The 25113-nt window shown below is 47.2% G+C and overlaps 1 protein-coding gene and 1 pseudogene across 4 annotated transcripts; one reads left to right on the top strand and one right to left on the bottom strand.

Moving 5' to 3' along the window:
• Nucleotides 1-22764, top strand: DPP7 (dipeptidyl peptidase 7). Of its 4 annotated transcripts, none has more exons than XM_064468652.1 (14): nt 1-169; nt 419-532; nt 3307-3429; nt 4368-4507; nt 5231-5394; nt 6120-6255; nt 9087-9168; nt 10895-11061; nt 12261-12321; nt 20268-20386; nt 20469-20625; nt 20937-21001; nt 21828-21898; nt 22354-22764. In XM_064468652.1, exons 1-14 carry the CDS (start codon nt 97-99, stop codon nt 22508-22510), a joined length of 1629 nt encoding a protein of 542 aa, XP_064324722.1. In that variant the 5' UTR covers nt 1-96; the 3' UTR covers nt 22511-22764. The 4 variants fall into 4 exon arrangements, with proteins under 4 accessions (XP_064324722.1, XP_064324724.1, XP_064324723.1 ...); XM_064468653.1 differs by having other exon boundaries at nt 3-169; nt 22434-22764; XM_064468654.1 differs by lacking the exon at nt 3307-3429 and having other exon boundaries at nt 2-169.
• LOC104043328 (kelch-like protein 9) lies at nt 13054-19623 on the bottom strand (annotated as a pseudogene).
• Nucleotides 22765-25113: the final 2349 nt, after the last annotated feature.

Below are 25113 nucleotides of genomic sequence, written 5' to 3'. Positions count from 1 at the left end.
CGAACGCGCTGGAATCATGTGACCGGCGGCCTGGGGTTCCCGCGCGGGAGGGCTTTCCGGTGAGCGCGGAGCGGAGGCGCGAGCTGGGTGGTTTCCATGGAAACGCTGCTGTCGTTCCTGCTCCTTTTCCTGGCGCCGCTGTTGCTGCCGCCGGCCGGCGCCGCTCCCGGTGGGTGTTCCGGGCCGGAGCCCCGAACCGCGCCGGCCTTGCCGCGGGTGGGGCCCCCCAGCCGGCTTCCCTGAGCCCCGGCCGGGATCTCGACCCAGCCTCCCTGGGCGGGAGCTCCTAGCCAGCCTGGGGAGCACTGGGCTCCCCGGGATCCCCTGGGCCCCAGTCGTCGGGGCTGGGCTGCGCTGGGCCGAGCTGCATGTTGGCGCCGGTTGCCAGTTTCCCCTGTGCTGACTGTCCCCCCTCCAGCTGCCCAGGCAGCAGGGCCCAGCCTGGAGGAGCGGTTCTTCCAGCAGGTGCGGGACCACTTCAGCTTTGAGACGTGTGGCAATGACACCTTCCCACAGCGGTACCTGGTCTCAGGTAGGTCTGGGGGGTGTGCAGCAGCCAGGCTGCTCCCAGCCCTGACATGGCTGTGGCAGGGCCTTGCAATGACTTGGGGCAGAATTTCTGTCTGCTTAACCTTTAACTGCTTCTGTTCTGAGGCAGAGAGCTGTGCTGAGCAGCCAGGAGTCAGTTTGAGCTGAGTGCCTGCCCTTTGTGAGCTAGCCAGTTCCTCTGGCATTGTCCATATCCTCCTCTCCTTCCCTTCAATTTGTCATTCTCACCATGAGGTGTAGGATGCAGATGTGGGATTGGCCTCTGCAGAGTAAGACCAGTAGCTGCATTAAGCTTTACCAGGGCTGGCTCTGTGCATATGTGTCTTCAGTGGGCCATAGAATAGAACAGAATAGGCTATTACAGTTGGAAGGGACCTACAATGATCACCAGGTCCAACTGCCTGATGACTTCAGGGCTGACCGAAAGTTAAAGCATGTTATTAAGGGCATTGTCCAAATACCTCTTAAATACCCTCAGGCTTGGGGCATTGACTGCCTCTCCAGGCAACCCATTCCAGTGTTTCAACACCCTCTTGGTAAAGAAATACTTTTTAATGTCCAGTCTAAACCTTCCCTAATGCAGCTTTGAACCATTCCCATGCGTCCTATCACCAGATCCCAGGGAGAAGAGATCAGCACCTCCCTCTCCACTTCCCTTCCTCAGGAAGCTGCAGAGAGCGATGAGGTTGCCCTTTAGCCAGCTTTCCTCCAAACTAGACAAGCCCAAAGTCCTCAGCCACTCCTCAGAGGACATGCTTTCCAGCCCTGTCACCAGCTCTGTTGCCCTCTTTGGGACACATTCGAGGACGTTCACATTATTCTCAAATGGTGGGGCCCAGAACTGTACACAGAATTTGAGGTGAGGCTGCACCAGTGCTGAATAAAGCGGGACAAACCCCTCTCTTGACTGGCTGGTTATACTGTATTTGGGCAACCCCAGGATGCGGTTTGCCCTCTTAGCTGCCAGGGCACTCTGCTGGTTCCTATAGAGCTTTCTGTTGACCAGCACCCCCAGATCCCATTCTGCAGGGTTGCTCTCCAGCCACTCCTCTCCCAATTTATACTTGTACGCAGCATCTCTTACAAGTGCAACTTGGTGCTCTGAACACAGCAGGAAAAGCAAATAGTGACCCTAACTTTGCACTCTGTAACCATTTTTATTAGGAATGAAAAAAACCTCCTTTTGGGTCAGTGTTTTGTGTGCAAATCCATTTGTTAAAGTCCTGCAACTTCAGATAGCTTAAGCCATGCTGAACAATGAGGGTTTCCAACAAGGAGCTGGCATTGTTTTCCCTTCTAGCCAAATAATGAGCTATCGTCTGTGCAACAGACAGGAAGAGAGAGGAGGCTTTTCTAAACAGTGTGTGACTAAAAAGACAGCAATTCCAGTAACCAGCATCACTTGTTTTTCAGTCCTGTGTGCTTGGAGGAACTGGGGAGAGATTTGCAGGGAGAGAACAAAGGTGGAGCTGTGACTAGCACCAGCCCAGAGTGCTGCCCAGCCTGGTGCCTGCTTGCTGCTGCCTTGCAGACTGCCCGCATCTGCAGCTGCATATGCAGCATCTTGCCTTCCTCACATTGCCTGTTACTCTGCAACTTGTTCAGCACCTGCACCCAGTCATATATATTTCACCAAGCGTGAATTCATGGATCAGTTCAGCCCAAAGATATGGGGACACTAGTGAGTTTTGATAGCACACCCAAGGCTGAAATTTCACTAATTAAGCAGCCCTTTTTGAACAGAACTTTGGGGTGACCTGGTTTAAAGCATTGCATAACTCTTATTTGTTTTCCTTTTGAAGGGTTCTGTTTTGTCTGTGTGTCCTGGGCAGAGCTGAATAATATTTGTGAGAAACAAAACATTAACATTGCAGTTCTGCTGGTTTACAAATAGTTTCTTACTCAAAATTGCTGTAAGTAGTTCCTTTTCCCCTTTACTGTTTCTTTTGCAATATGAGACTTTTCAGATTATCAGTGAGAACTTGAAGGAGACTATTATTTCACAACCAGACATCTGACTGTCTTGAGGCTAACTGGCACTTCCCCAGGATTTCAGTTTTAAAATCGATACCTTTCTTAAGCACCGTGTATGGTTTGGTTTTGGCTCCTGTGAATGTTTGTTTACTTCAGCAGCCATGAAGCGTATCAGAAAAAGGGCCAGAGTAGAGATAGCACTTCAGTTTCCTATCTGATACCGAAAGTAACTGAAACACAGAGAGAATCAGCCTCTTTGTTAACAAAGAGCAGCAGGTTGGCTAATGGAAGGTTTCAAACCTATTTCCAAGCCAAATCGTGCTTTAGCAAGTCTGTGTTGAGAATGCCAAGAATTAAATTCAGGCCTTCCTGTTAATGGAAATAGCCTCGTGTGACATGCTGCAGTGGTGTCCGTAGGACAACCACTGTTGGGGGGTCCCTTTCGGGTGATATAGCAATGTGTTGAGATCAATGCTTAACTGACGGTCTGAGGTCTGTTGTTGAAGAAAGCTACTTATTATTCCTCTTAATTCCTGTGCAATTTAAGACTAAGCTAAAATCACGTTTGTTAAAGTCAGCAAGCATTAAAGCAACTGTTTGCTAGATAAGCAATTATTGACATTGTGAGTCAGCTTGTCCTGCCAGTCTCAATTTGCCTTCAGGTATAAACAGATCAGAGGATGAAGCCCCCATCTTCATATATTTTATATATATGATATATCATATGAGAGCTATGTATGTGTGTGTTACGTATATAACCATATGTCAGCATATCATCAGCAGCATCTCCTGGCTGCATCACCAGCAGCATGGCCAGCAGGTGCAGGAAGGTAATTCTTCCCCTCTACTCCACTCTGATGAGAACCCCCTGCAGCGCTGCGTCCAGCTCCAGGATCCTCAGCACTGGTGAGACATGAACCTATTGGAGCAGGTCCAGAGGAGGCCACAAAAATGATCAGAGGGATGGAACACCTCTGCTGTAAGGAAAGGCTGCAAGAGTTGGAGTTGCTCAGCCTGGAGAAGAGAAGGCTTGGGGGAGGCCGTATTGCAGCCTTTCAATATATAAAAGAAGTTTATAAGAAAGATGGACAGAGAATTTTTACCGTGGCTTGTAGTGACAGGACAAGGGGCAAGGGCTTTAAACTGAAAGAGGGTGGATTTGGATTGGACATAAGGAATAAACTTTTTACTATGAGGATGGTGGGATACTGGACCAGGTTGCCCAGAGAGGTTGTGGATGCCCCATCCTGGAAGTGTTCAAAGTCAGGTTGGACGGGGCTTTGAGCAGCCTTATCTAGTCGAGTATGTCCCTGCCTACAGAAGGGAGGTTAAACTCGATGATCTTTGAAGGTCCCTTCCAACCCAAACCATTCTATGGTATGTGATTTACAGCATGGCTCTACATTATACATCACAGCAGGAGCAGCAGAAAGATGCAGGCGATTGTCTAACGTCCATTTTGTTGGAAAAGTGATCTGTGCATGTGTTTGGGGATGAGTTGGGCTGAAAAGGGTAAAGAAATGGGAAATTGCTCTTTTGGGGGGCAGCTGTTTCCAAATGCCTTGCAGAAGTGAGATTTTAGGGATTTTCAGGCAGAAGTAGAAGTTCCAGGCCATGTGCTGATCTCGTGTAAGTTCTTATTTACTCCCACTCAAATGAGAGATTTCTGTAGCCTGGCCTTTCTAACACCTTTATTCCCCAGCTGGGGTCTCAGGGATCAGCCTGTTCACAGAGTTGTTCCTTGTTAAGCTCCTGCCCAAACTCACCAAAAGTAGAGTCATTTCATGCTCGTTGTTTTTGTTGGTGTGTTTTTTTGTTTTGCTTCTGTCAATTGTCTCATTCAGAAAAGTTCTGGAAGAAAGGATCTGGACCTATATTTTTCTATACTGGCAATGAAGGTGACATCTGGACTTTTGCTCAGAACTCTGGCTTTATATTTGAGTTAGCAGAGGAACAGCAAGCACTTGTGATTTTTGCTGAGCATGTGAGTATTTTAGTCATTATGCATACTATAGAGTCTTGTTCCATTCAATATTACTGAATTCAGCTTTCTGCAGGACAAGAAAAATAGTAAGATCTCTTGCCGCAAAGCTGAGGTATACCTGCTGTAAGCTTTCTGTTCATGGTAACAGCTCTTGTTTACTTAACCATGGCTTCTGGACTTTATTTTTTTTTTTACTATGCCTACCAGCAATCCAGGATACAGCTACTGTTTCAGTAAAACCTATGCCATGGTGTATTTGCTTTAGGCCAGTGCTTTTTTTAAGTAGTTTCCACAGGCCTTGAACCCCACATTGGACTAGAGAGTTATTTTACTTGGATAATATTTAATCTCTCTAGCCTACAAAGTCCCAAGCCAACCTTTCCCACACCACTCTATTAAATCTACTGTTCTACAACTTGTGCATTAAGAGATTACCCTGTTCCCTTCTCTAGTTGGGGATTTCAGGAGAGACACATGCTAAGGGCCCACTTGGCACCTGCTGAAGTAGCTTGTTGTGGACTGTCCATCCTTTACAGGATATGTCCTGAAGGTCTCTGTTTATCAGATGCAGGTGAAAAGGCACTTCCTCAGTTACAAACAAGTTAGAGGACACCTCTTCCTCTGTTATCATTTCCTGTTTGTGCACACTTATCCCAGTAGTGAGAACAGAGAAGACCCAGACCATGACACCAGCGTTTCCTCCGCATATCTTTCTCCTTGCAGAGGTACTATGGGAAGTCTCTTCCGTTTGGACTTGAGTCAACACATCTGAGGAAGACTGGCCTGCTTACTGTGGAACAAGCTCTCGCTGACTATGCAGTGCTAATTACTGAGCTTAAGCAGCAGTACGGTGCTGCAGACTGCCCTGTCATTGCTTTTGGAGGAAGGTAAATGTTTTATGTGCTCCTTCCCTTCTCTGCATCCTTTCCCAGCCACAGTCGTGGTGTTCTCATTTACCTTAAGCAAGTTCTAAAGGCAGAGCTTTAACCTATGTAACCTGATAGAGAGCAAATGTGCCTGTGCCTGAGTTCCCAAGAGCTCATCACCAGGTCTCAATCAGCTCTCCCATCAAGAATTAGTCTCGATTTGTGATTGCTTTGGAGGAGCACCACTGACTGAATGTTTGTAGGCATCTTCAATGTACAGGTCAGCCAGAACCACATATTCTGTGGTGTTCAGGGACACCCTTTGCTAAGAGCCTAGCTAGTCTTTATAATCATGCATGCAAAATGTGTCTCCTTCCCCCATTGAACAGTGACAGCTTCACTTGAGCCCCACTTAGTTCAGCACTGAAGCTGTCAGGACACACTCAGGATGATGCAGAGTTAAATACTGAGGCAGGATTTACATTTGGCTGCAGAAGCAAACTGGGCTGCTATGTTCCCACTGGAGTTGGTGTGAGCATTTGGGAAATGCCAGTAAGAACATGTTGTGTGCTGCTTATTGACCATAACTGGATCTTTTTACATCCATTACTAAATATCCATAAGCTTCTTGTTGCCTTGTGTTAGGCAAGCCTGTGACTGCTGGCCTGAACTTTTGAGTTACTATGTTAAGCCTCCACTATATATTTCCATTAAAGGAAATAACTCTTTTGTCTCTTCTGTGGCAGCTATGGAGGAATGCTAAGCGCTTACATGAGGATGAAATACCCAAACCTTGTGGCCGGAGCATTAGCTGCCAGTGCTCCTCTGTTGTCTGTGGCTGGGCTTGGAGACCCCACCCAGTTCTTCAGAGATGTAACAGCAGTAAGTAGCATCTCTTTTCAGGAGCATTATTTTCTGCCTTTAAGAAGGCTGGATTTTTTTTTTTCCTTTTCCATGTGTTTAAACAGACTTCACAGCATCAGTGCCGGGCAGGGAATGCAATTAAATGGGATCCTGCAAGGAAAAGCAGCAGCTGCAGATGTGATGGCTAAGCATTGCCTTAGCTGTGGCAGCTGATGACCCAAAGGCCCTGATGAGCAGCATAACTCAGTTCCAGCACCTTTAGTACCACTAAGTATTCACTTTCCCATTTCTAGTGACTTGACCATATTACAGTGTGAAAATTTTCCTTTATGTCTGGCTGAACCCCCTTCGGATAATTTAGTTTTCAAATCCTCTCCCAAAATACTGCGCTTTGCATTGATGTGAGTGATTCACAGAGCTCCTTAGTCCCAAGATGGTTGTGTTTCAATGAAGAGCTTGGAAATCGTCATTTCACTGACTGAAAATACACAAGGTGTCCTGGATTCCCTTAAAACCAAAATTTAAATATGTCTCTCACACTTCGAGGACATAAGACCCATCAGAAGATGGTATTGCTCAGAACTGACTTATATTTAGTTTATAAGGAAAGAAACATACTACCTGTTAGTACTGGAATCTTGTGATGGTGTCTGTTTTGCCTCTTTTTCAACAGGAATTTCTAGATCTGGGTGACATGGATGGCTTTGCATGAACTACCTGTGTATGAAACTTGTGGTCCTTTTGTTCTTATTTACATATATGAAAACCTTATTTCAATGTAAAGACTTACACAACAGATCACATTACCAGTCCGCATAAAGAAGAGACTGTCATATGAAAATAAACACAATAGCATTTGAAACTCTATAAGAATAAAAGACATCTTTTAAAATTATACATTTTGAACAAAAAAGTCATCTAATGGGCACTGCAGTAGGAATTCTTCCCTGGTTGAAGCCAATTCCTTCTCAGAAGGCCTGCTCAGCTGGTAGCTCTGTCTTGCTTCAGCTGTGAATATGCTGTGAGTCATTACACACCTCTGAAATTAGGGCTTTGACCTTTTCATGTGAAAAAACTTTCCAATTAATTTTAAAATATATTCTCTGCAGCAGTAAGCCAGCCTCTGGGCTGAGATCCTAAGCAAGTACTTTGTGTTGTTTTCAAAGTAATTCCTTCTACCTTCATGTTTGCATAAAAGCAATCTGTACACCTGAAATCTGAATTCAGTTGCTCTTCTTGGTGTGAGAACACCCCTGAGAGCTGTTAATACTAAGGAAGGCACAAACCTTTCATGAATTATTGCAGGGGCTCTCTCTTCACATGAGTCAGAGTCCATTGTCTCAAAGCAGTTTTCTCTGAGACTTCCACTGAGCTTTTCCAGCTCACTTCATAAACTTCCACCTCACAGGGGAAGCAAGCAAAGGGCAGAAATTTGATTATGCATAAGGCATTTGCATAAGACTGGCTATATATGCCAACTGCCCTGCCTGCAGCTGGGCAGAAAGCCCCTGTGTGAATACTACACACAAACCTGCATGCATGCTTCCTCTAAAGTTACTGCTGCAGGGGCTGTTCAGGCCATCAACTTCAGATCAGGTTAGACATCTGAATTAGGTGTGATTCAAAAGAGTAAAGTTGGTAGCCTGGAGGGGGAACAGCTTTCTTTGGAATCACTGTAATGCCTCCTCTCTGCTTCTGCTGAATTGTTCCTGTCAGTAAGGGTCTGGGAGGGGAGAACTAGAATGGGGGGTGGTTCCTTAGCGTGTTAGGCAATGCACTACAGCAGCCCTTCATTGCCTAGTGGGGAGCTCAGCTGTCACGGCAGCCAGAGCAGACCTACTCCTCTGTCCCAGGCCAATCCATTCCCACACTCCAACTAGAGCCATTAGTAGATGAAGATCAATTAGCACATCCAGAAGGAGATTTGGAACCCCTAAAGGGATGCCCAGGTAAATTGTGGAAATCTCCACAGTGATTTCCCCAAGCCTAACTATCAGATAAAGGCAGAGTTATGAATAAAAGAAAGGGCCCAAAACTTTTTAGGCGAGGCTGTGTCTTTGTAAGAAAAATGCACAGCTAGTGATTTGTGGTTACTTAACCATTGCTTTAGCAGGGTAAAGGGACCTTAAAAGAGCCCTAATAATTCTTATTATTAGCACTGGTTGCCAGCAGATTTCAAACTGCCTTACAAGGTGACAGAAGATAAACCGTTTGGGTTGCTAGAGCCTTCAGTGACAAAAACAAATTGTTACACCAGCATAACCAGTCACAGCTCTTCAAACATACCTTAAAGTGCTTTTTCAGGATCAGTAATGTTTTTCCCAAGAAAAAGGACTTGGCCTTCTGGGTCGTCTGGCAGGTTGCTGGAAGGCTTAAAAAAAGCAGGTTCTTGGTTCCCAAAACAGTGCTCTGCCCACCATGCATAACTGACTTCTCCATGACTCCTTCTCATAGACAAAGTGCAGTTGGAAGGACTGTATTCTGTAAAAAACTTTTGAGCCTGGCATCTGCTTCACATACCAAGGCATGTGTCTCCTCTCGCTGCTTCATATTCATTCTAAAGGTTCCACTAAGTGCAAAGAATGTTGTCTAACGGCTCGTCGCACTGAGATCTAGTGAAACAGTTGCTGCTTGGCCTGAGCTGTGCAGGCTGTTGGCTTCTGCTGGGACATGCTGATTGTCTGGAGAACAAGGCAGAAGCACTGGTGTCGCTGCTCTTAGAGACGCAGATGAGGTTCTGGCCAGTGACCGCTGTCATCTCCTGGTACTTCTGGCAGTTCTTCCTAGTGCAGCCTCCACATGTATCTCCTCTCTGCAACCGTAATCCCATGTCTTTTCTATCCCGTCAGAATTTTCAGAAGTCAAGCCCAGGCTGTGTCACAGCTGTCCGCAAAGCCTTCCAGCAGATTAAGGATCTGTGCCTGAGTGGAGGTAAGGATTTAGCCCTGCAGACGGCTTCTCAAGGGCAGCCAGCAGGCATTCGCAGCCATGTGGAAAAAAAGTTAATTCAGTTTTACTTCAGCTAGGTCTTCAATTGGTTCAGCTAAATGAATGCAAATGCCTACCTGGCTACCTCTTTCTCCTTGCACAACTGATTTTTGATTTAATGAACAGTTTCAGTCAGCATTAAAATTAGTAACCAACACCAAAATGAAAGCATCTATGTGGGGGCTTGTGCAGTGTTACTGAAACTGTCTTTTCTGCACCAAAGTGCAAAAACGCCTGCAGGTGCAAAGCACCTGCATTTTATGCTGGTAAAGCCTCATGTTTCACCAGATACTTGTCCTGAACACCCACACTATTGAGAACTGTTCATATGGGTATGACAGCTGTGTGGCTCAGCTCACTGGACATATCTGAGAAATATCTGGAAGGCAATCTAGGTCTTGAAGCAGCCACTGACATCTCTTTCATCTCCAGCCTCGGACAGTTAGGTGAAGCCAAGGATAGAGACTGGTGAAGATCACAGCAATGTCTCCTAAGTAGGCCAGAGCAGATATCATGGGCTGATGCAGCATCTCCTGGGAGCCCTGTGTGGTGTTGGAACAGCTGTGGTGGGTTCTTGGTCTGTCTCAAGGCTTGGCTTGGACTGCGGTGCCGCATGTCAAGGGCTGTGTCACTGCCATGCTGCAGGAGCTAATCCTGGAATTGCCCAGAGGACCCAGGGGTCCAAACCCCCATTTAGCTTTGTGTCACAGCAGGAAAAAGGTTACTGTTAAATAGCCAAGGTCCTCAAGGTCTGCCTGGGGCCACACCTTCTGCAGCAGAGTGGATAAGGTGGTTGTATTTAAGGCCTAGGCTCTAAAATGAGTATCCAGAGGCAGGTCCCAGGCCTTGGGTTTCCAAGTAAAGACAGCTGGGCTCCAGCGGGCAGCTTGTAGTGTATGATAGGGACAGACAGGAACTATGACTCCAGAATGTGGAGGATGAAAATGATGGGAGCAGCTTTCCCCAGCAGAAATGCAAAGGTATATGAGTGAATCTTAAAGGAATCTCTGCAGAGATGGATTTCCTGACTCCAGCTGACCTCTCTGCATCAAACTGAAGTTTGAAGGCACATCTCAGGAGTTGTCTGTGACTTTGTGAGGGCTGTTCTCGTTGGCAATTCTTACTGCAAATGCTCCCAGCTCCCAAGGAGCTCTTTTTTGTTTGTTTTTTTCCCTGACAGTTCTTCCAGCTGTTGAGTCACCCTGGGACCTGAATGCTGTACCCTACACTCCTGCGTAAGAGCTTGCCTGGGGAGACTGCCCTGCAGGGCACAGCAGACCCTGAAAGGGAGCCTGTGGGGGGGAGGAAGAGGCAGCCAGGAAGGGCACTGGCAAGAATGAGCTCGTACCAAGCTGCTCTTCTCACTGTGCCAGCTGGGACTCATTCTGTCTTAGTGGGTGCTGATTCCCCTGGGCTCTTCCGAGAGGTGTCGGTGGCCACGCGAGGGGCAGAGTGCAGGCCATAGGCTATGTGGGGTCATGAAGCTGCACAGGAAGCTTGTGCCTGAACATGGGTGTGTGTGTAAATTTAGATATAATGTGTCCTCACCACTAGAAACCTCATCTGTCTGTTACAGTATCTCCTTACTCCTGAGTGAAACAAGATGCTGAAGCCTGGTATTATTTTCCTCTGCTGAAGGTTGTGCCTTTCATTTTCCTTCCTTCTGCAGCCTACAATGAGATCAGCAGCAAAATGGCCACATGCAATAAGATCTCTAACAAGGAGGATGTCTACCAGCTTTTTGGGTTTGCTAGAAATGCCTTCACCATGATGGCCATGATGGACTACCCTTACAAAACCGATTTCATGGGTCACCTTCCTGCCAATCCAGTGAAGGTGAGTACCAGAACCCAGGTGAGAGTAGTGGTTTCCGATGTGCACCTCAGTGACCAGAGCGCAGGGCACTGCACAGCTTGGCACACCATCAAGCACATACCACTAGTGATGGTGACAGAGGGAGGTAGCGGTGGATATTTCAGCCCTTCCACTCTGACAGTAAATCTACACATTTTAAACTTCTCTGTGATGGTGGGGAGGGTTTGCTGGAGCCACTCCTACCCTGCTCTGCCTTTACCTTAGACACAAAGGCTTGTGCAGGCTTGTTGACTTGAACTTTTGAACACTGAAAATGTGTACCTTTTAAAAAAGAAAGGGTAGTTTTGTTGTAGCCCACTTCAAAACACTTTCATAGATATATTTGCTTTGTGGGTATGGATGGAGATCTAAAAATCAGGCTCCTTTCTAAGTATTGCCCAGGAAGATGACACACCTCAGAGCATAATGCAGAGAAAAGCCTGCTGCTGTGGAGACTGGAAAACCTGTAAACTTTCAAGAGAGTTGGAGATGGCAAAGTGTGGGAAAGGGGCCTGGTTCTCAGGGGGTTCCAAAGACTTCTCAGACACCAGCTGCTTTTGAAAGGTCCCAGCTTTGATCCTAGATCACTAGTTGCTGTTGCAGTTCTTGGTTTTGCCTGGTGTGCTGTCAGCCTTGTGCTGCTGTTCTCTGCTGCACTCCAGCACACCACTCCAACGGGACTTTATTTGCCTCTGGCCTTGTGGCATTTATCATTCGAGTCCTACCTGGAGCAAAATGCATACTGTGCAAGAGGTTAGACAGGCTACACTGCACTGGCGCTCAGGAGATGCTGTCTCTGGCTCCACTGGGCATCCAGTTCCCTCCTAGGGTCTGTTTAACAACCTGTTAAATGGAAATAATTATTCTACTCCTGCTTGAGAAGGGCATTAAAATATTCTGATTGTAGGAGGAAGGAGCTATTGTGTATACTTGTGGCCTCTGCACAGCTGCTTCACTTGGTAAAGGAACTGTTTGTCCTAGCCCAGTCTCCTTGTTTCTGTGTATTTTGTTGCTAGAAGGGAGGAAAAAAAACCCAAAAAAACCTTTTGCATTAGGCCTGTAGAAAGCTGCTGAACCATAAAATGTTGATAATTCTAATGAATCTTCCAGCTTAGCCCTTCCACAGAGCAGAGGCTGTTACCTATCTTGTCTGCAATTTGCCTGTAATGTGTCTCGTCCAGGTTGGCTGTGAACAAATCCTTGCCCACACAGACCCAATTCAAGGCCTTGCTGCTCTTGTTGGTGAGTTAATAATATCAGTTTGATCTTTTATTTAATGCCCTGTTTTCTAGAAGCACCTGTAAGTAGAGCTGTTGCATTTTGTGTGTCGTGTATCATGGGACCTGGTATGACTCCGATCTCCCACTGGGACGCTTTACCCCATATTGGCTCTATCAGATGGATCGTCCCATGGTGGGCCATGGGTTCATTCTGTCACCTTTCCAAACTTATGATACAAACTGATAAATGATGATAAAACAAACAAACTGAAAAACTTGTCAGGTTTTTCAGCCATTGCAATCCCTTCACCTGTTGACTGACTGTGAGATGTAGACCTCTAAGGTACTTGGTTCTTTTAGAAAAGTTTACCCATATTCTGGCTCAAGGAGTCATAGGTTCAGTGCACGTTCGCTGAAGGAAGTTTTCTGGTCTCTTTGTTGAGGGCAAGGTTGTCATCACAGTGCCTTACAGTCTTAATCCAGTGGAAGACAGTCTTAAATACATTGTGTGTATTTATCTCTGTGAGTAGTTAATTTGTCAGCAAGCAGTGTTTGTAAGGAAATTATTAGAGACAGAATTCAAAGCTCTTTTGAAGACCCTCATAAAAATCTCTCAAGTTGCTCATTAAAAAGTTCTGCATTGGTTATTATTCAGAAAAACAGGTTCTGAATGACAAAAAATTTATATAAGGAATTCTTATGGGTGTAAAGCAGCTTAGTAGGATTAGGAACTAATCATTTTTTTTGCAAATTATGCATGCCACCATGATAGCACCAAGTCAGAAGTGTACCAATTCCAAATCACTGCTACAGATGTTTGGCTGGCAACTAGAAAATACTTATGTCTTGGCAAACCCTGTCAGATCTCCTTGATATAGTCACATCCTACTTCTTTCCTGAGGCAGAATGTTACTCTTGTTTCTTTGTGTTGAACAAGCTGAGGGCAGATTTCTTCCTCCTTCTCACAGGGGGGCGCTTTGTCCCTCTCTGCATCTCACCAGCTGCATTCACTTGAGACAGTTTAATCATGCAACAGGCATGATCCACCAGAGCTTTAGGCAGGGGACTGGCTTTCTTCCACACCTGCCCCTCTGTGTTGTACAGGAAAACACTGTCTTCTTTCTGCATGTGCTGCAGCGATGCACCGCCTGCAAGGTAGAGTGTAGACTCATAGGCTGTGATGCTGAACTGGCAGCAGCTGAATGGGCATAGCATTAGTGTTGTCCACTGATTGCTTACAGGACAATAATACTCCGACTCGTTGACGTGAATCCATTCCTCTGCCTGCAAAGAACCACACCAACACTCACCCATCACATCACACCTCGAGTGGGCATTACTGTCCTGTCAGGCTCGCCAGGTTCATGATAAAGGAAACCAGTGTCTCAACATCTATTTGAATACCATGGGGCTCAAGGTGCCAGATTTTCGATCCACATTTAGCAATCAGAGCCTCAAAAGGAACTGAATAAAATGCCAGAATGGCATGGCTTTAAAGGAGCTTTGTTCTTGGAAAATCAGAGGTGTGAGCTGAGCAAGGTGCCACAGGGACCTGCTGGAACTGGCATAGCCCAGACATTTAACATGTTACGAAGGAAATAATCTAAAGAGAGCCATATTGCATTGAATTGTGGACAATAATTAAGTGTCATCTGGAGGAATTTTATGTCAGCCTTGGTGTACAATTTCTCTTTATAGATTTCTATCCCTTCCTCAGTGAGCAATTAAGTACTCTAAGATGCCTGCATCCCTTCAAAAGAAACTGTACCCATCACGGTAAAATGGGGCCAGGCCCCAGGTCTTTACACTTTCAAATGGAATTGGTGGAATGATCTTTGAAAACTCAGTTCTCTTGGCTTCAGGGAATGGGATTCTCCTAGAGTGAGACTTTCAGTCCCTGTCAGGTCTCTTCCCAGAATGCTGGGCAGTGCTTCCCTCCTCTTTCAGAGGTGGGAAATCCAGGTTTGAAGAGACTTCATTTGCATTCCAGGACTTGATCCCATCTTTCCTAAAATCTCGGCTAGTGTCCTCACTGCAGTCCATTCCTCTTCCTATCTGCCAGTGTTTCACCCACTCTCAGCTCAAACAAGGAAAATCAGGTGGTCACTGTGTTTGGGGCAGGTGCGTGACCAGTCTTACACTTAGGTTTTCCTGTGTTAGCAAGCTGTGCCTCTACCATATGTTTTCTCTAGTTGAAAAAATGCTTTAAACAGCCTTTGTACTCTAGCAAATAGAGTGTGACAACAGAGCAGCTTCCAATGCACACGACTATAATGGCAGGCCAGTCTGCTAAGAGACCAAAAATAATGAAGTTACTGGTCAACCTGTTGGAATGAAACAGTCACAGCCTAGCAATACACAGACACCATTTTGGGTCAGATTTGGGATTATAAGAGCAAGTTAACTTACTCCTTTTAGTGTCCTTCCTCCAATGCAAAAGATCCTGTCCCTGACTGTTGCCATCCCATGATCACAGCGGGTAAAAGCCATGGCACTGTTGCCAATCCAGCGACGGAGGCGAGGGATGTAGCTGTAAGTGTCTCGTAAGGTTTTACCGCCAGAGAAGCCCCCTAGAAGGAAAGCAGAAGTCTTGAAAATCTATCCATCATCCTGTCTGAAATTCAGCAAACCTTCTGCAAACATCAGCAGAGCTGATTTTCTTACTTTAAAATACTTAAGAAGCTCTGGTTTAAAATTTCACACCATTCTGCAGACCTGATGCAGTATGAAATTTAAAACATGAGCTTCTTAGGTATTTTAAAGAGGAAAGAAAATAACTAACCAGTTACAGCTCTTTCTATAAAGAGTTTCCACAAAAGATTTTTGAATAAAGCTCATGGGGTATTTCAAGGGTAACCAGGAACAGCTTTAGGGAATCTGCTTCCAGCCCACACAGTCACAGAATGGTGGATTGAAAGAAAGCTCTTTAAACTTTGGATCTTCAACAGAAAGTCAGAGCCAGTCTGCCAGTGCTGTTGTCAACTTTTTCTCTGTACTAGGCACTCACTTGTGTATTTCAGAGGTGCATTATGAAAAGCTCCTTGCAGAAGGAAGATGCTGCTATGGGAAGAGTTAATGCCTCCAGCTGCCTGCCTGTTGCATTCCAGCCTGCAGAGAGTCTTTGCAAACAAGGAAGATGATATTATCAATTGGCCATAAGCCCCAGCTGACCTGGGTTTTGATGCTTTCTGTGCGTGGACCCTTTGTCCGCGTGGAACTTGTGTTTAAATCTTGTACCAAAGTAATGGTTTTAATTTTTCAGTTTGCTTGGCTGTAGGCTGGCCAAATCAAATTTGCAGTTACCTCACTATTTAGAAGGAAATGAATTCTATAGGTCGGTAAGAGCTTATATCAAGGGATATAGTGTTATCCAGTCTAGATCACTATGGTTGAAGCTCTCTGAGGTGATTTTGTCCTTTCTCTCTAGTAGGAATTGAGACCAACAGAGGCCATGGGTTAGCTGAGTCAAACCAGGGACTTGAACTTGTGCCTCAGCCATTCCCCCAGCTGAGCCATTATCCTTCTTTTCCCAGCATCTGTGCTGCCAGTGCAGGAGCCCTGCTGTTGGTGGGGTACACAGCTGAGTAGGGCAGCCCATGTACTGCCTTCTCTGCCCCTGGGGCCTCGGGTGTACAGTCCATCGCAGAAAATTGCCCTTCCTTGCAACCGTGCAATTGAAGTTAACCTGGACTGGATCAGTACTGTGATCCCAGCTGACCATAACTGGTTTACAAAGCAGGGAGCCTACAGCGATGGCACAATAGCCTGGGACTTTTAACTGCAAAGGGAGTAGCACAGGCAACACTGTGCTTTTCCTAGGACAAACTGAAGATTAACTTTAAAGTCCAAATTAGTAGCTACAAAAGCTAAAGATACTACAACAATTTCCTGAAGTGTTTAAACCCGTGCTGCTTTATTGTTAAACACCCCGCACCATGGCTGAGGATCCCTTGTAGGGCAACAGCTGTACAGACTCAGTGGGTACGAGCGTAAGATACTGAATTATACTTCTTTTTGTACAGATTAACAAAGCAGCCTTGTAGGGTTAGTCCCACATCTTCCATTTAGATTAACACCAGGGTTTAATCCCATCCCCAACACTACGGCAGCTTGCTCCTGGTTTACCTTTTTGGACAGCCAAGTTTTGGGATTTAGCCAGGAATGCAAGGTCAAAGGCAAGCAGGGCTGTGGATTACAAGCAAATGATGTCACCTTTAATGTCTTGGAAAGAAAATAATTCTTGCCCTTCAGGAGGGCAGTGAGGCTGGGCTAACACAACAGGAAAGGAACACTGGAGCTGTGGGTGGTGTTGGTGTGGGTGCAGGCTTAGACTGTGACATTAAGATGCCAGCAAAAAATCAGTGAAACTGTATGAAAATATGCTGCTTTCTACTAGCTCTGTCACCTGAAATATAGAGGATTCCCCTGTGGGTTGTGCCTGCATGATCAGCAATAGGTATGGGGAAAGGAGCTGCAAACTCCCACTTGTTGTCAGCAGGCTGGTACAATTCCACGGTTCGGGTGAGGGACCCCAGCAGTGTCCCACCACCCACGACGAAGATGCGATCAGACAGTACATCTGCGTGGAAGCGTGTCCGCCTCTCCAGCATGCTGGCGACCTGGAGCCAGGAAGTGTTGCGGGGATCAAATCGGAAAACCTAGGTACAGCAGACAGGTGATGGTTAGCAGAAGGCAGGTGGCTGGCTTGCATCTCCTGTGGCTTCAAGAACTGATACACATTTTTCCTGGGCTGAGGAAGGTTTTATATTCTGACCTGGACAGGCTCAACTTCCAGTACTAGCCCCCTGATACAGCAGTACCTCCCCAATGGGACGGCAGGCTCAGCTGTGGCCTTTCTCTGGGGGTCTGGGAACAGGTTGTGCTCTCAACTTGCAGCAAGCAGGAGGTGAAACATTGGCTTAATGAAACAATATTGTTTCAACCACCAGCTAGCATGTGTCAGCTGAAAACTGTTTCAGTGAGAATTAAACAGGCACATTTTGCATCTCTGCTACTGTTTGAGTGTGTAGTGGAGAGGGCAGCTGAGCTTTGCCCACTGCTCTTGCCTAGGAGAAGGCAGGAGTGGCTTCCCCTTCCCTCGTCCTTGGTGGCATCACCACAGGGGCACAGCACCTCTGCTAAGGCTCAGCTTCCACTCACATTCAGTAGTAAACACCTCCCCAAGCTTGTTTGGTCAGTCCCCATTAGAAAGCCCAGGTCACTGAGCAAGGGCAGTATTTGCAGAACCACATGCAGTGAGCGCTGGGTTTGGGCTGTAGCCTGACAGCCAGTGCCACGGCCCTGCTGCTTCAGCATCCTCTGCTCTGCTGCCGCTGAGCTGCCTACTGCCTTCAGGGCAGTAGAAGAGAGTTGCTGTTTGCAGGGGCACTGCTGAGCTAAGTGCAATGCTGAAATAAGCCCCCTGGGAGGATGGGAAAGAAGAATATGCTGTTCTTTCTGGGAAGCTCACTGAAGCAATCTAAGAAACCATAAAATCCTGCACAAGTCCTTTTACTCTCCAGGCAGAAGTGGAAGGTCCTGGGAGCCAAAGCAGATTTGCCTTTCAAGGGCAAAACCAAGGAAGGAGCAGTTCTCAAGTGAAGTGGTAGGCTTTACCCGTGCCTCCCAAGCCTGAGTCCCAGAGCACCAACAATGGGGGTGGGGGTAGCATTCGTGAGACTGCTTCATTGACTGACACGGACCTGGCTGAACCTGCACTGTGGAAGTTGTGTACAGATTAGGATGACAATTTACAGTAGGAGCAAGGTGAGACCAGGGCAAGACCTGATTGTTTCCCAGAGAATTTGGAAGCGGTATTCCCAAGGGCTTTCAGTACTGCACAGAGCACTAAGAAATATGTAGAGGTGGGTGATCTGTGGTGGGCAAGAGGAATGACTCCCTCCATCCCTCCCTTACCCAGCCATTTTCTCAAGGCTAAAATTTTCTCGTGTCTTACCTCATTTGATGGCTGCTTTCCCATGGGATCAAATTTGCACTGTCCCCCAATGACAAAGAGGAAGTCATTGATGATGGCAATGCAGTGGTTGTACACTGGCACGCAGAGGTCCCCAACCTTGTGCCAGGTGCTGCAGCTCTGGTCTGCAGCCCAGATCTCTCTGCACACGCAGTTGTCCGCAGTTCTACCACCAGCGACAAGCAGCATGGTGGAACTGGAGCGGAGGCTCGTGCTCTGGGTCTGCAGGACTGGCTGAGCATACAGCTGGGAGTGGTAATTCAGAGCCTCCTGTAGGTATCTGTGGCAGCCTGAATCCAGCCTCATAAGAGGCATTTCCTGGATGTATCTCTGCAGATCCCTTAAAGGAATGAGAGGAAATCTTATGCTCCTTAAAATATCTGCTGCATCTTTCAGCCGTGTGCAGTCATGCTGCAGCCAGCTCACAGCGGCTCTGAACAGCTCCAGCTTGCTGCATCCCTCAGAGTCAGTCCTGTGTAAAATTTCACAAAGGGTTCCTAAGTCCAGGTCTTTCAAGCACTGAGGATCAATCAGGATCTGTTTGTAGTGCTGCCCTATGTAGCACATGGCTTTCTGTCTCAGCTCCAGTGGGCCAAGTTTTTTAGCAATGTTAAGAACATCCATGCAGTTCTCACAGTTCAAACAACCTTCCAGAAAGCGAAAACACATCTTGATCACCTCCCGAACCAGGAGGGTTTCTGCAGCTTTGAAGGTCTCCTCGATATTCTGTAATGAGAGGTCTAGCTTGTTGGAGTAAATGAAGTTGAGAACATTCCTCAGCCCAGCAGCACTGACAGCTTTCAGCTGGACGTTACCATCCGGGCTCCCTGCTCTTGCCAAGTTTCCAACAAACAGGATCTTGCAGTAATTACTTGCTGATGCTAAAATGATCCTGTGGGCTGGAAAGCAAACCCCTTCTGCCTCCAGTGTCACGTCGCAGAGCGTGCTCTGTGAGCGAAGCCTGCCAAGCCCTTCCATGAGTTTTGCCGGGTAGGTGTCTGACGCGAGCCTTGCCGTGCTGGCCTGCGAGCTGAGCAGCATTGCTCTGAAAGGTGCGTAGCCCTGGAGCAGCCCCAGGACTCTTTACCGCACACACTCAGTGTATCTCCAGGACGGTCTTCTGCAGCTGAACTAGTGGTTTCATGTGTCGAGGGAGCTGAGGCTGTGCTACCCGTGCCACAGAGCCATCCAAAAGGCAGTAGCTGCAGCAGCCTCCCTCAGGGGCCTCTGGCTGGTGCTTTGTAGGCGCAGAGGGTTTGTGGGTTTTGCCTGTGGGCTGTGACACGGGCAGCAGCAGACAGTCACCAGCATAGCTGCATTCCTCCTCCTTACTATCTGGTAACGACCCATACACACAAAAAAGTAGCTCATTCTTTGGCAGCACGACAGCTATGCTTCGCTGGGCCGCTTGGTCAGGTGCTCTTTCATCTGGGCAAGCCTGCACATGCTGTCTTTCCCTTCTTGAACAACAGTCAAACAAAGTCCTGTCTGCGATGTGCCACCCTTGGCCCTGTGACTCAATTTGATGCATTCAAACAGCTACTTTCAGGGAAGGGGTGGGAAGGTCTCAGCAGTTATGCCCTGTTCAGTTTGAAGCATTCAACTAATGGCCCATATACACCCTGCTCCTGGGTTTGTTGTTAACGATTGGAGGCTAGGGCTCGCCCAAGGACTAGTGAGCCAGTAACTTGGCTTTTGGCACAAGCAGAGCAGCAGTGAGCATTTGGGATCCTCTTCTACCCTGTGGATACAGCAGAAGCAAAGGTCATCATGCAGCCAGGCTTGAGACCATGTGAAAGCTTTGGAATGAAGTTGGGATTGTAACCTAACACTGGTGCAAACCCCACTAGCTCTGTCCCAGCCTTACACACTTGCCCAGCTGAGATAGCTACCCCTCTGCTTGGGCTTGGCTGTGAGACTCGTGCAGGAGGCAGTGGGTGAGACAACAGAGAGGTACTGACAGGTTGACTTTGTGCTGTGTTCCCTCCTGGCAGGGGTGTTTTACAACTCCTCTGGCTCAGCACAGTGTTACGACTTATACCAGCTGTACCAGTCCTGCGCTGACCCCACGGGCTGCGGCATTGGCTCGGATGCTGAGGCCTGGGACTACCAGGTAAGATGTTGGAGACATCAACAGGTTTCAGCTGCTGCCCTGGTTATCCCCCACCCCATGACAGCTCTTGTACCTCTCTTAGGTTTGCACTGAGATCAACTTAACTTTCGACAGCAACAACGTGACTGACATGTTCCCTGAGATGCCCTTCACAGAAGCCATGCGAGAGCAGTACTGTCAGAGCAAGTGGCGTGTGAGGCCACGAGCACACTGGCTGCAGACAAACTTCTGGGGAGGAGGTGCGCTGTGCTGGCTGCTCATCCCTTTGGATTACCCTGTAGTTGTCTGCCTGTCCCCATCGGCCCCGCTGAGCTCTGTAGGGACGGGCACAGCACATTAACGAGTCCTGACAGAAACCTTGTGCTGACTTGAGCCAAGCAGGCCCTTCTGTAACTCCTTGAGACAGAAGTGGAAAACCTAAAAACTGCCAAGAACTTGTTTTATTCTCCTGTATTCTCTGTTATTGGCCATGTTTGCTGCATTAGCCAAATGCAGTGGGTAAATGGGCAGGAAGGCGGCCTTTCAAATGTCATCTCTCTCTGAATTTCAGACCTGAAAAGTGCAAGCAACATCATTTTTTCAAATGGAGACTTGGACCCATGGGCTGGAGGTGGGGTAAGCATGTGTACTCCTGCGCACCAAGCACAGAGAACAGCTTTTAGGTGATACACCACCTCCTCTCCCTTTCAAAGCAGCACTGGCAATTCATCTTTAGCCCATTTGAGTTTCTGCAAGTGGCTGTTTTATGCTGAACCATTCAGGACATTAATGATGGACACATTGAATAGTGTCCATCAGCCAGGGACACTGATGCAGCAAATGTGGCTTCACTAGTGCAGACACAGCAGGAGCCTCCTTACCCAACAGCCGGGGTCTTGAACAACAATCTGTTGTGCTTCCATGTCAAGACTTGGACTCAGTGCTGCCACTGGAGTGCTCCTTGCCATCTCCAGTCTCAGCACACTTTGTGAGACCAAGTGGTTGCTGTAAGCAGCGACTCAAACCAGGGCATACTTTGGCTGAGGTTCAACAAAACTTCAGAGTGGTGGCAGAGCTCTATTTTAAAATTTAAAAACAAAAATTACCTGGAAGTGGATTTCGAGGTAGTTGTCCTCCTGACAGTAATGCAGGAGTTTCTTGGTATTAGGCTGGTTTGGCAAGCCCAGCTGCAAGAGGAACCGGCTGCTTAGGGTGCACAGACCCAAAGGAGCATCTTGGTTCGAGCCACCTGTACTGGAATAGGCTGACAGTTTTCATCCTGGGGGAAGCCTTCACTTGGCTCATTGGGACTGTTAGCCATGTACACAGTGTCAGCTGTACCAAGGATCCCTTTCAGTGCTTTTCCTCAGTCCTTTCCAGCTCATCTTCCAGTTTTCAGGACTGATGTCCCGTTCTGCCCAGTAACTTGATGAGAGTTTGTCTCTGCTCCTTTTCCTTGCAGATAAATAGCAGCCTCAGTCCTTCACTAATTGCACTGACCATTAAAGGAGGTGCTCATCACCTAGATCTCCGGTAAGTACTGAACGCCCCTTTGACTGACAAAATCCTACTGCCCTGGGTGTTTGATCCTAGCTAGCCACAGTCTGAGAACCAGGAGATACTTTACTTAAGGAGGGCTGGATACCAGCCTGTTGCAGCAGAACTGTGGAAGCGCAATCCTCTTCCCCAGTACAGGGCTCTTACAGCCTTCAGGAAAGCTGGGCTGTGCAGACTTTGGCACTAAGCTCACACACTTCCATTAGAACATGCCCTTGCACGGGGACTGGTACAAGTGTGTGATAGCCTGTAGTGATTGGTCACAGGAAGTAGTCTGGCATCTCTTGGCATTAGCCACCAGCCTTCAGGCCCAAAGCAGAGACGGCAGCAGCCACTGCTGTAAGGGAGAGCTCAGGGCTCTCAAGCCTGCCTCCCACTTGTTTTGCGGGGCATAAATATGAAGTACAAAACAGATAATCTCTGTCCTTCAGTTCCCTGGCTTGGCTTTCCTTGGGCAAGAGGCAAAGAGCTGCTGCCCACCAACTAGCTCACACTGCTCTGCCTTCTCTAGAGGACACAACCCAGCGGACCCCCCATCCGTCACAGAGGTGCGCAGGCTTGAAGGGAGCATCATCAATGGCTGGGTGAAATCTGCAGGGATGGAGAGAGCATGGGAGAAGCCCTTGGCAGCTTCAGCTGGCAGGCGGCTGTGAATGCACAGCCTCCGGCGAGGCTGCCACCAGGATACAGAAAGACAGTAGCCCGCTGAGCTGTGCCTGTGCTGTTTGAGAAAGCGTTATCTCCTCTGTCGTGACAGTGGAAATTCACCTTTCTGAAGTGTCCCACCTGCCCCTAATCAAGAATCAAAATAAAAGCAAAAGGCCAAATGCCTGACACCAAAACCATATTGTGTGGGTTTCCTGCTCACCTGCTCAGAATGAGGAGGCGTTTCAAATGGTGGAAATCTTATAAAAGCTTGCCTGGAAGGCCCAAGAATCATCACTGTACTGAACAGCATGGTTGTAGGAGGCACCTTAGGGTTGAAGCTGTATTTTTAGACAAAAAGTAACTATTAGATGACTAGTGGAAAAGCAGAGGTAGGCTCATTCCTTACACAGGTTCACAGGGGACTCCACTAGTGACCAGTTACATAAATAAGACTCTGACAGCCTCATCCAGTGCTGTGGGTTTGGTTTTTTTGGTTTTTTGTTTTAACTTGCACAAGAGATGTCCAGCTGACCTGGAGATGTACACAAAGGAATCCCAGTGTCTACTGCCATCACTCAGGAGCTGCATATTAGTGATCAGTAAAGCACATTCGCACTTGAGACATCTTCAGACATTTTTAAAATAAACTACAAGTTTATTGAAGTGTGTGATACAATTTCATGGCTTGGTAGCATAACCAAAGAAGATAGAAAAGGATACTTCTCATCTTCCAAGGTGGAGTAAACTCATCTTTGCACATAAACAGGTGGGTTCTTACCTACTGGAATTCCTATACACCAATAAAAAACTAGAATAATTGCAAAAATATTAAATCCTGGTAATCAATTGGATGCCTCAGTTGATCCATTTACAATGATTTTATGAGTCAGTAGAGAAGCCTGCTGGGTCATCACAGGCTTAAGTTACCAACACAGGCAAAGTCACAGCATTGCTTCAGCTTCTCAAACAAGGCTTTGTGTCAAGTGTTTGCACTGCTGGGTCCTCCCTGCCCTCATGGTAGGATTGCTTCTCAGAGCTACCAAGTCGGTGCTTAGGCTATTTCACAATTTTCAGGTGCTGACAAAAGGGGTTTTTGCATACAAATCACTTACCTCTTCCCTGTTCTTAAGCACAAAAGGCCAAAGCTTCTGCTCCCCACCCCCGCTGAGGAGTGTGGGAAGAGCAGGAGCAGATGAAGTCCATTTATCAGACCTTTCAGATATGTACAAATGAAGGACAACATACGGAAGACCTGATTAGTCAAACTCCCTCCCCCACAGAAGAACACTTTAAGACCGTTAATGGAACTACATCCTCAGTAAGACCCGTATCTTCTCCATTTGTGATGATTAAAACCTCTACACCTGTGCTAAACACTGTCAAAATCCCTTTTGCTCTTACCAAAGTCAGGCTTCAGGTTTGTTGCTGAAACTATGGCTGCATTGTGTAAGCTACTTCCAGCTGCACTGAGAATCTGGTATTCACCTTCCACGCAGGCACCCCTCCTGACTTCTCTGCATCTAGATTTGCTGTATCCCAGCAATTATTCAGGACTAACACCACATTAAAAAAAGCAGTCATCAGTGGATGCGCCTGCAGGAAGAGAGATTACATCTTGCTTGTATTACCTTTCTAAAACCATTGTTGGCTCCCAGCAAGCAGGCACCGTAACTAAACGAACGCAGTGCACTAAAGGAGCCAACTTCACCGTGAGTCTTTAGGAGAGTAACCTGCAAGCCTTTGTCCAGTGGCTTGTTTTGTGCCTTCGAGTGAACAGAGGCCCACATGTCTTTTGACCTTCCGGAAGGATGAGAGATCTTTAATCCTCTTAAAATGGACTATAGTGATCTCTTCCTTTCCTCTTGCAAGATAGTACTTGCCCTGAAGGAATCCACATAGTGCCAGGGACGCAAATGGTTTAGTTATATGGAAGGGTGAACTAAAGGCTTTCAGATACTATGGCAAAGGGAGAAACAAGATATACATGGACTTCCATGCAGATGACAGATGAGCAGCGCTAAACATAATTACAAAAACAGGCTTCAGACACTCTGGCAGAAGTCTGAAGCCAGTGCTACACACGTCCATAACGTTTTGAAGCCTTGGGCAAGGAAGAATGGAATCTCAGTGGAAACCCTGGTTGTGTGGAACACTCTCTGAGCCCAAGAGCAGCAGTCACGGCTCATCGCAGGAATGCTGCTTACGGCTGAACTTCAAGGAACACCGAAGGAAGATGGGAGGGCGAGCAGAGAGTAGATGACCCAGAGCACCACCCATGGGTGCAGCCCCTGTGCTGGTCTAAGTCTTGTACCAGTGGGGCTGCTGAGGAAAGTCTTATTTATTCTGTCATCATGTACCAGCATGGGTAGTATGACCAAGATGGGAGCACTGCACAAAACAGTAAGAAGTGTGTCTCTGGTCACATGCCTTTAAGTCAGAGCTTGAAAACTGATCATGCAAATCAGCAAGTTGTCCTAGCAAGCACAACTCATCCATTTCTGAAGATCTCAGCGTTGGTTTTTAATGGAAGCTGAGGCCTCCAG

Source organism: Phalacrocorax carbo, chromosome 18 (genome assembly GCF_963921805.1).
Source record: "Phalacrocorax carbo chromosome 18, bPhaCar2.1, whole genome shotgun sequence".
NCBI classification, from domain to species: Eukaryota; Metazoa; Chordata; class Aves; order Suliformes; family Phalacrocoracidae; genus Phalacrocorax; species Phalacrocorax carbo.
The sequence above is the reverse complement of the archived record's forward strand: the minus strand, read 5'-3'. Positions and strand labels throughout refer to the sequence as shown.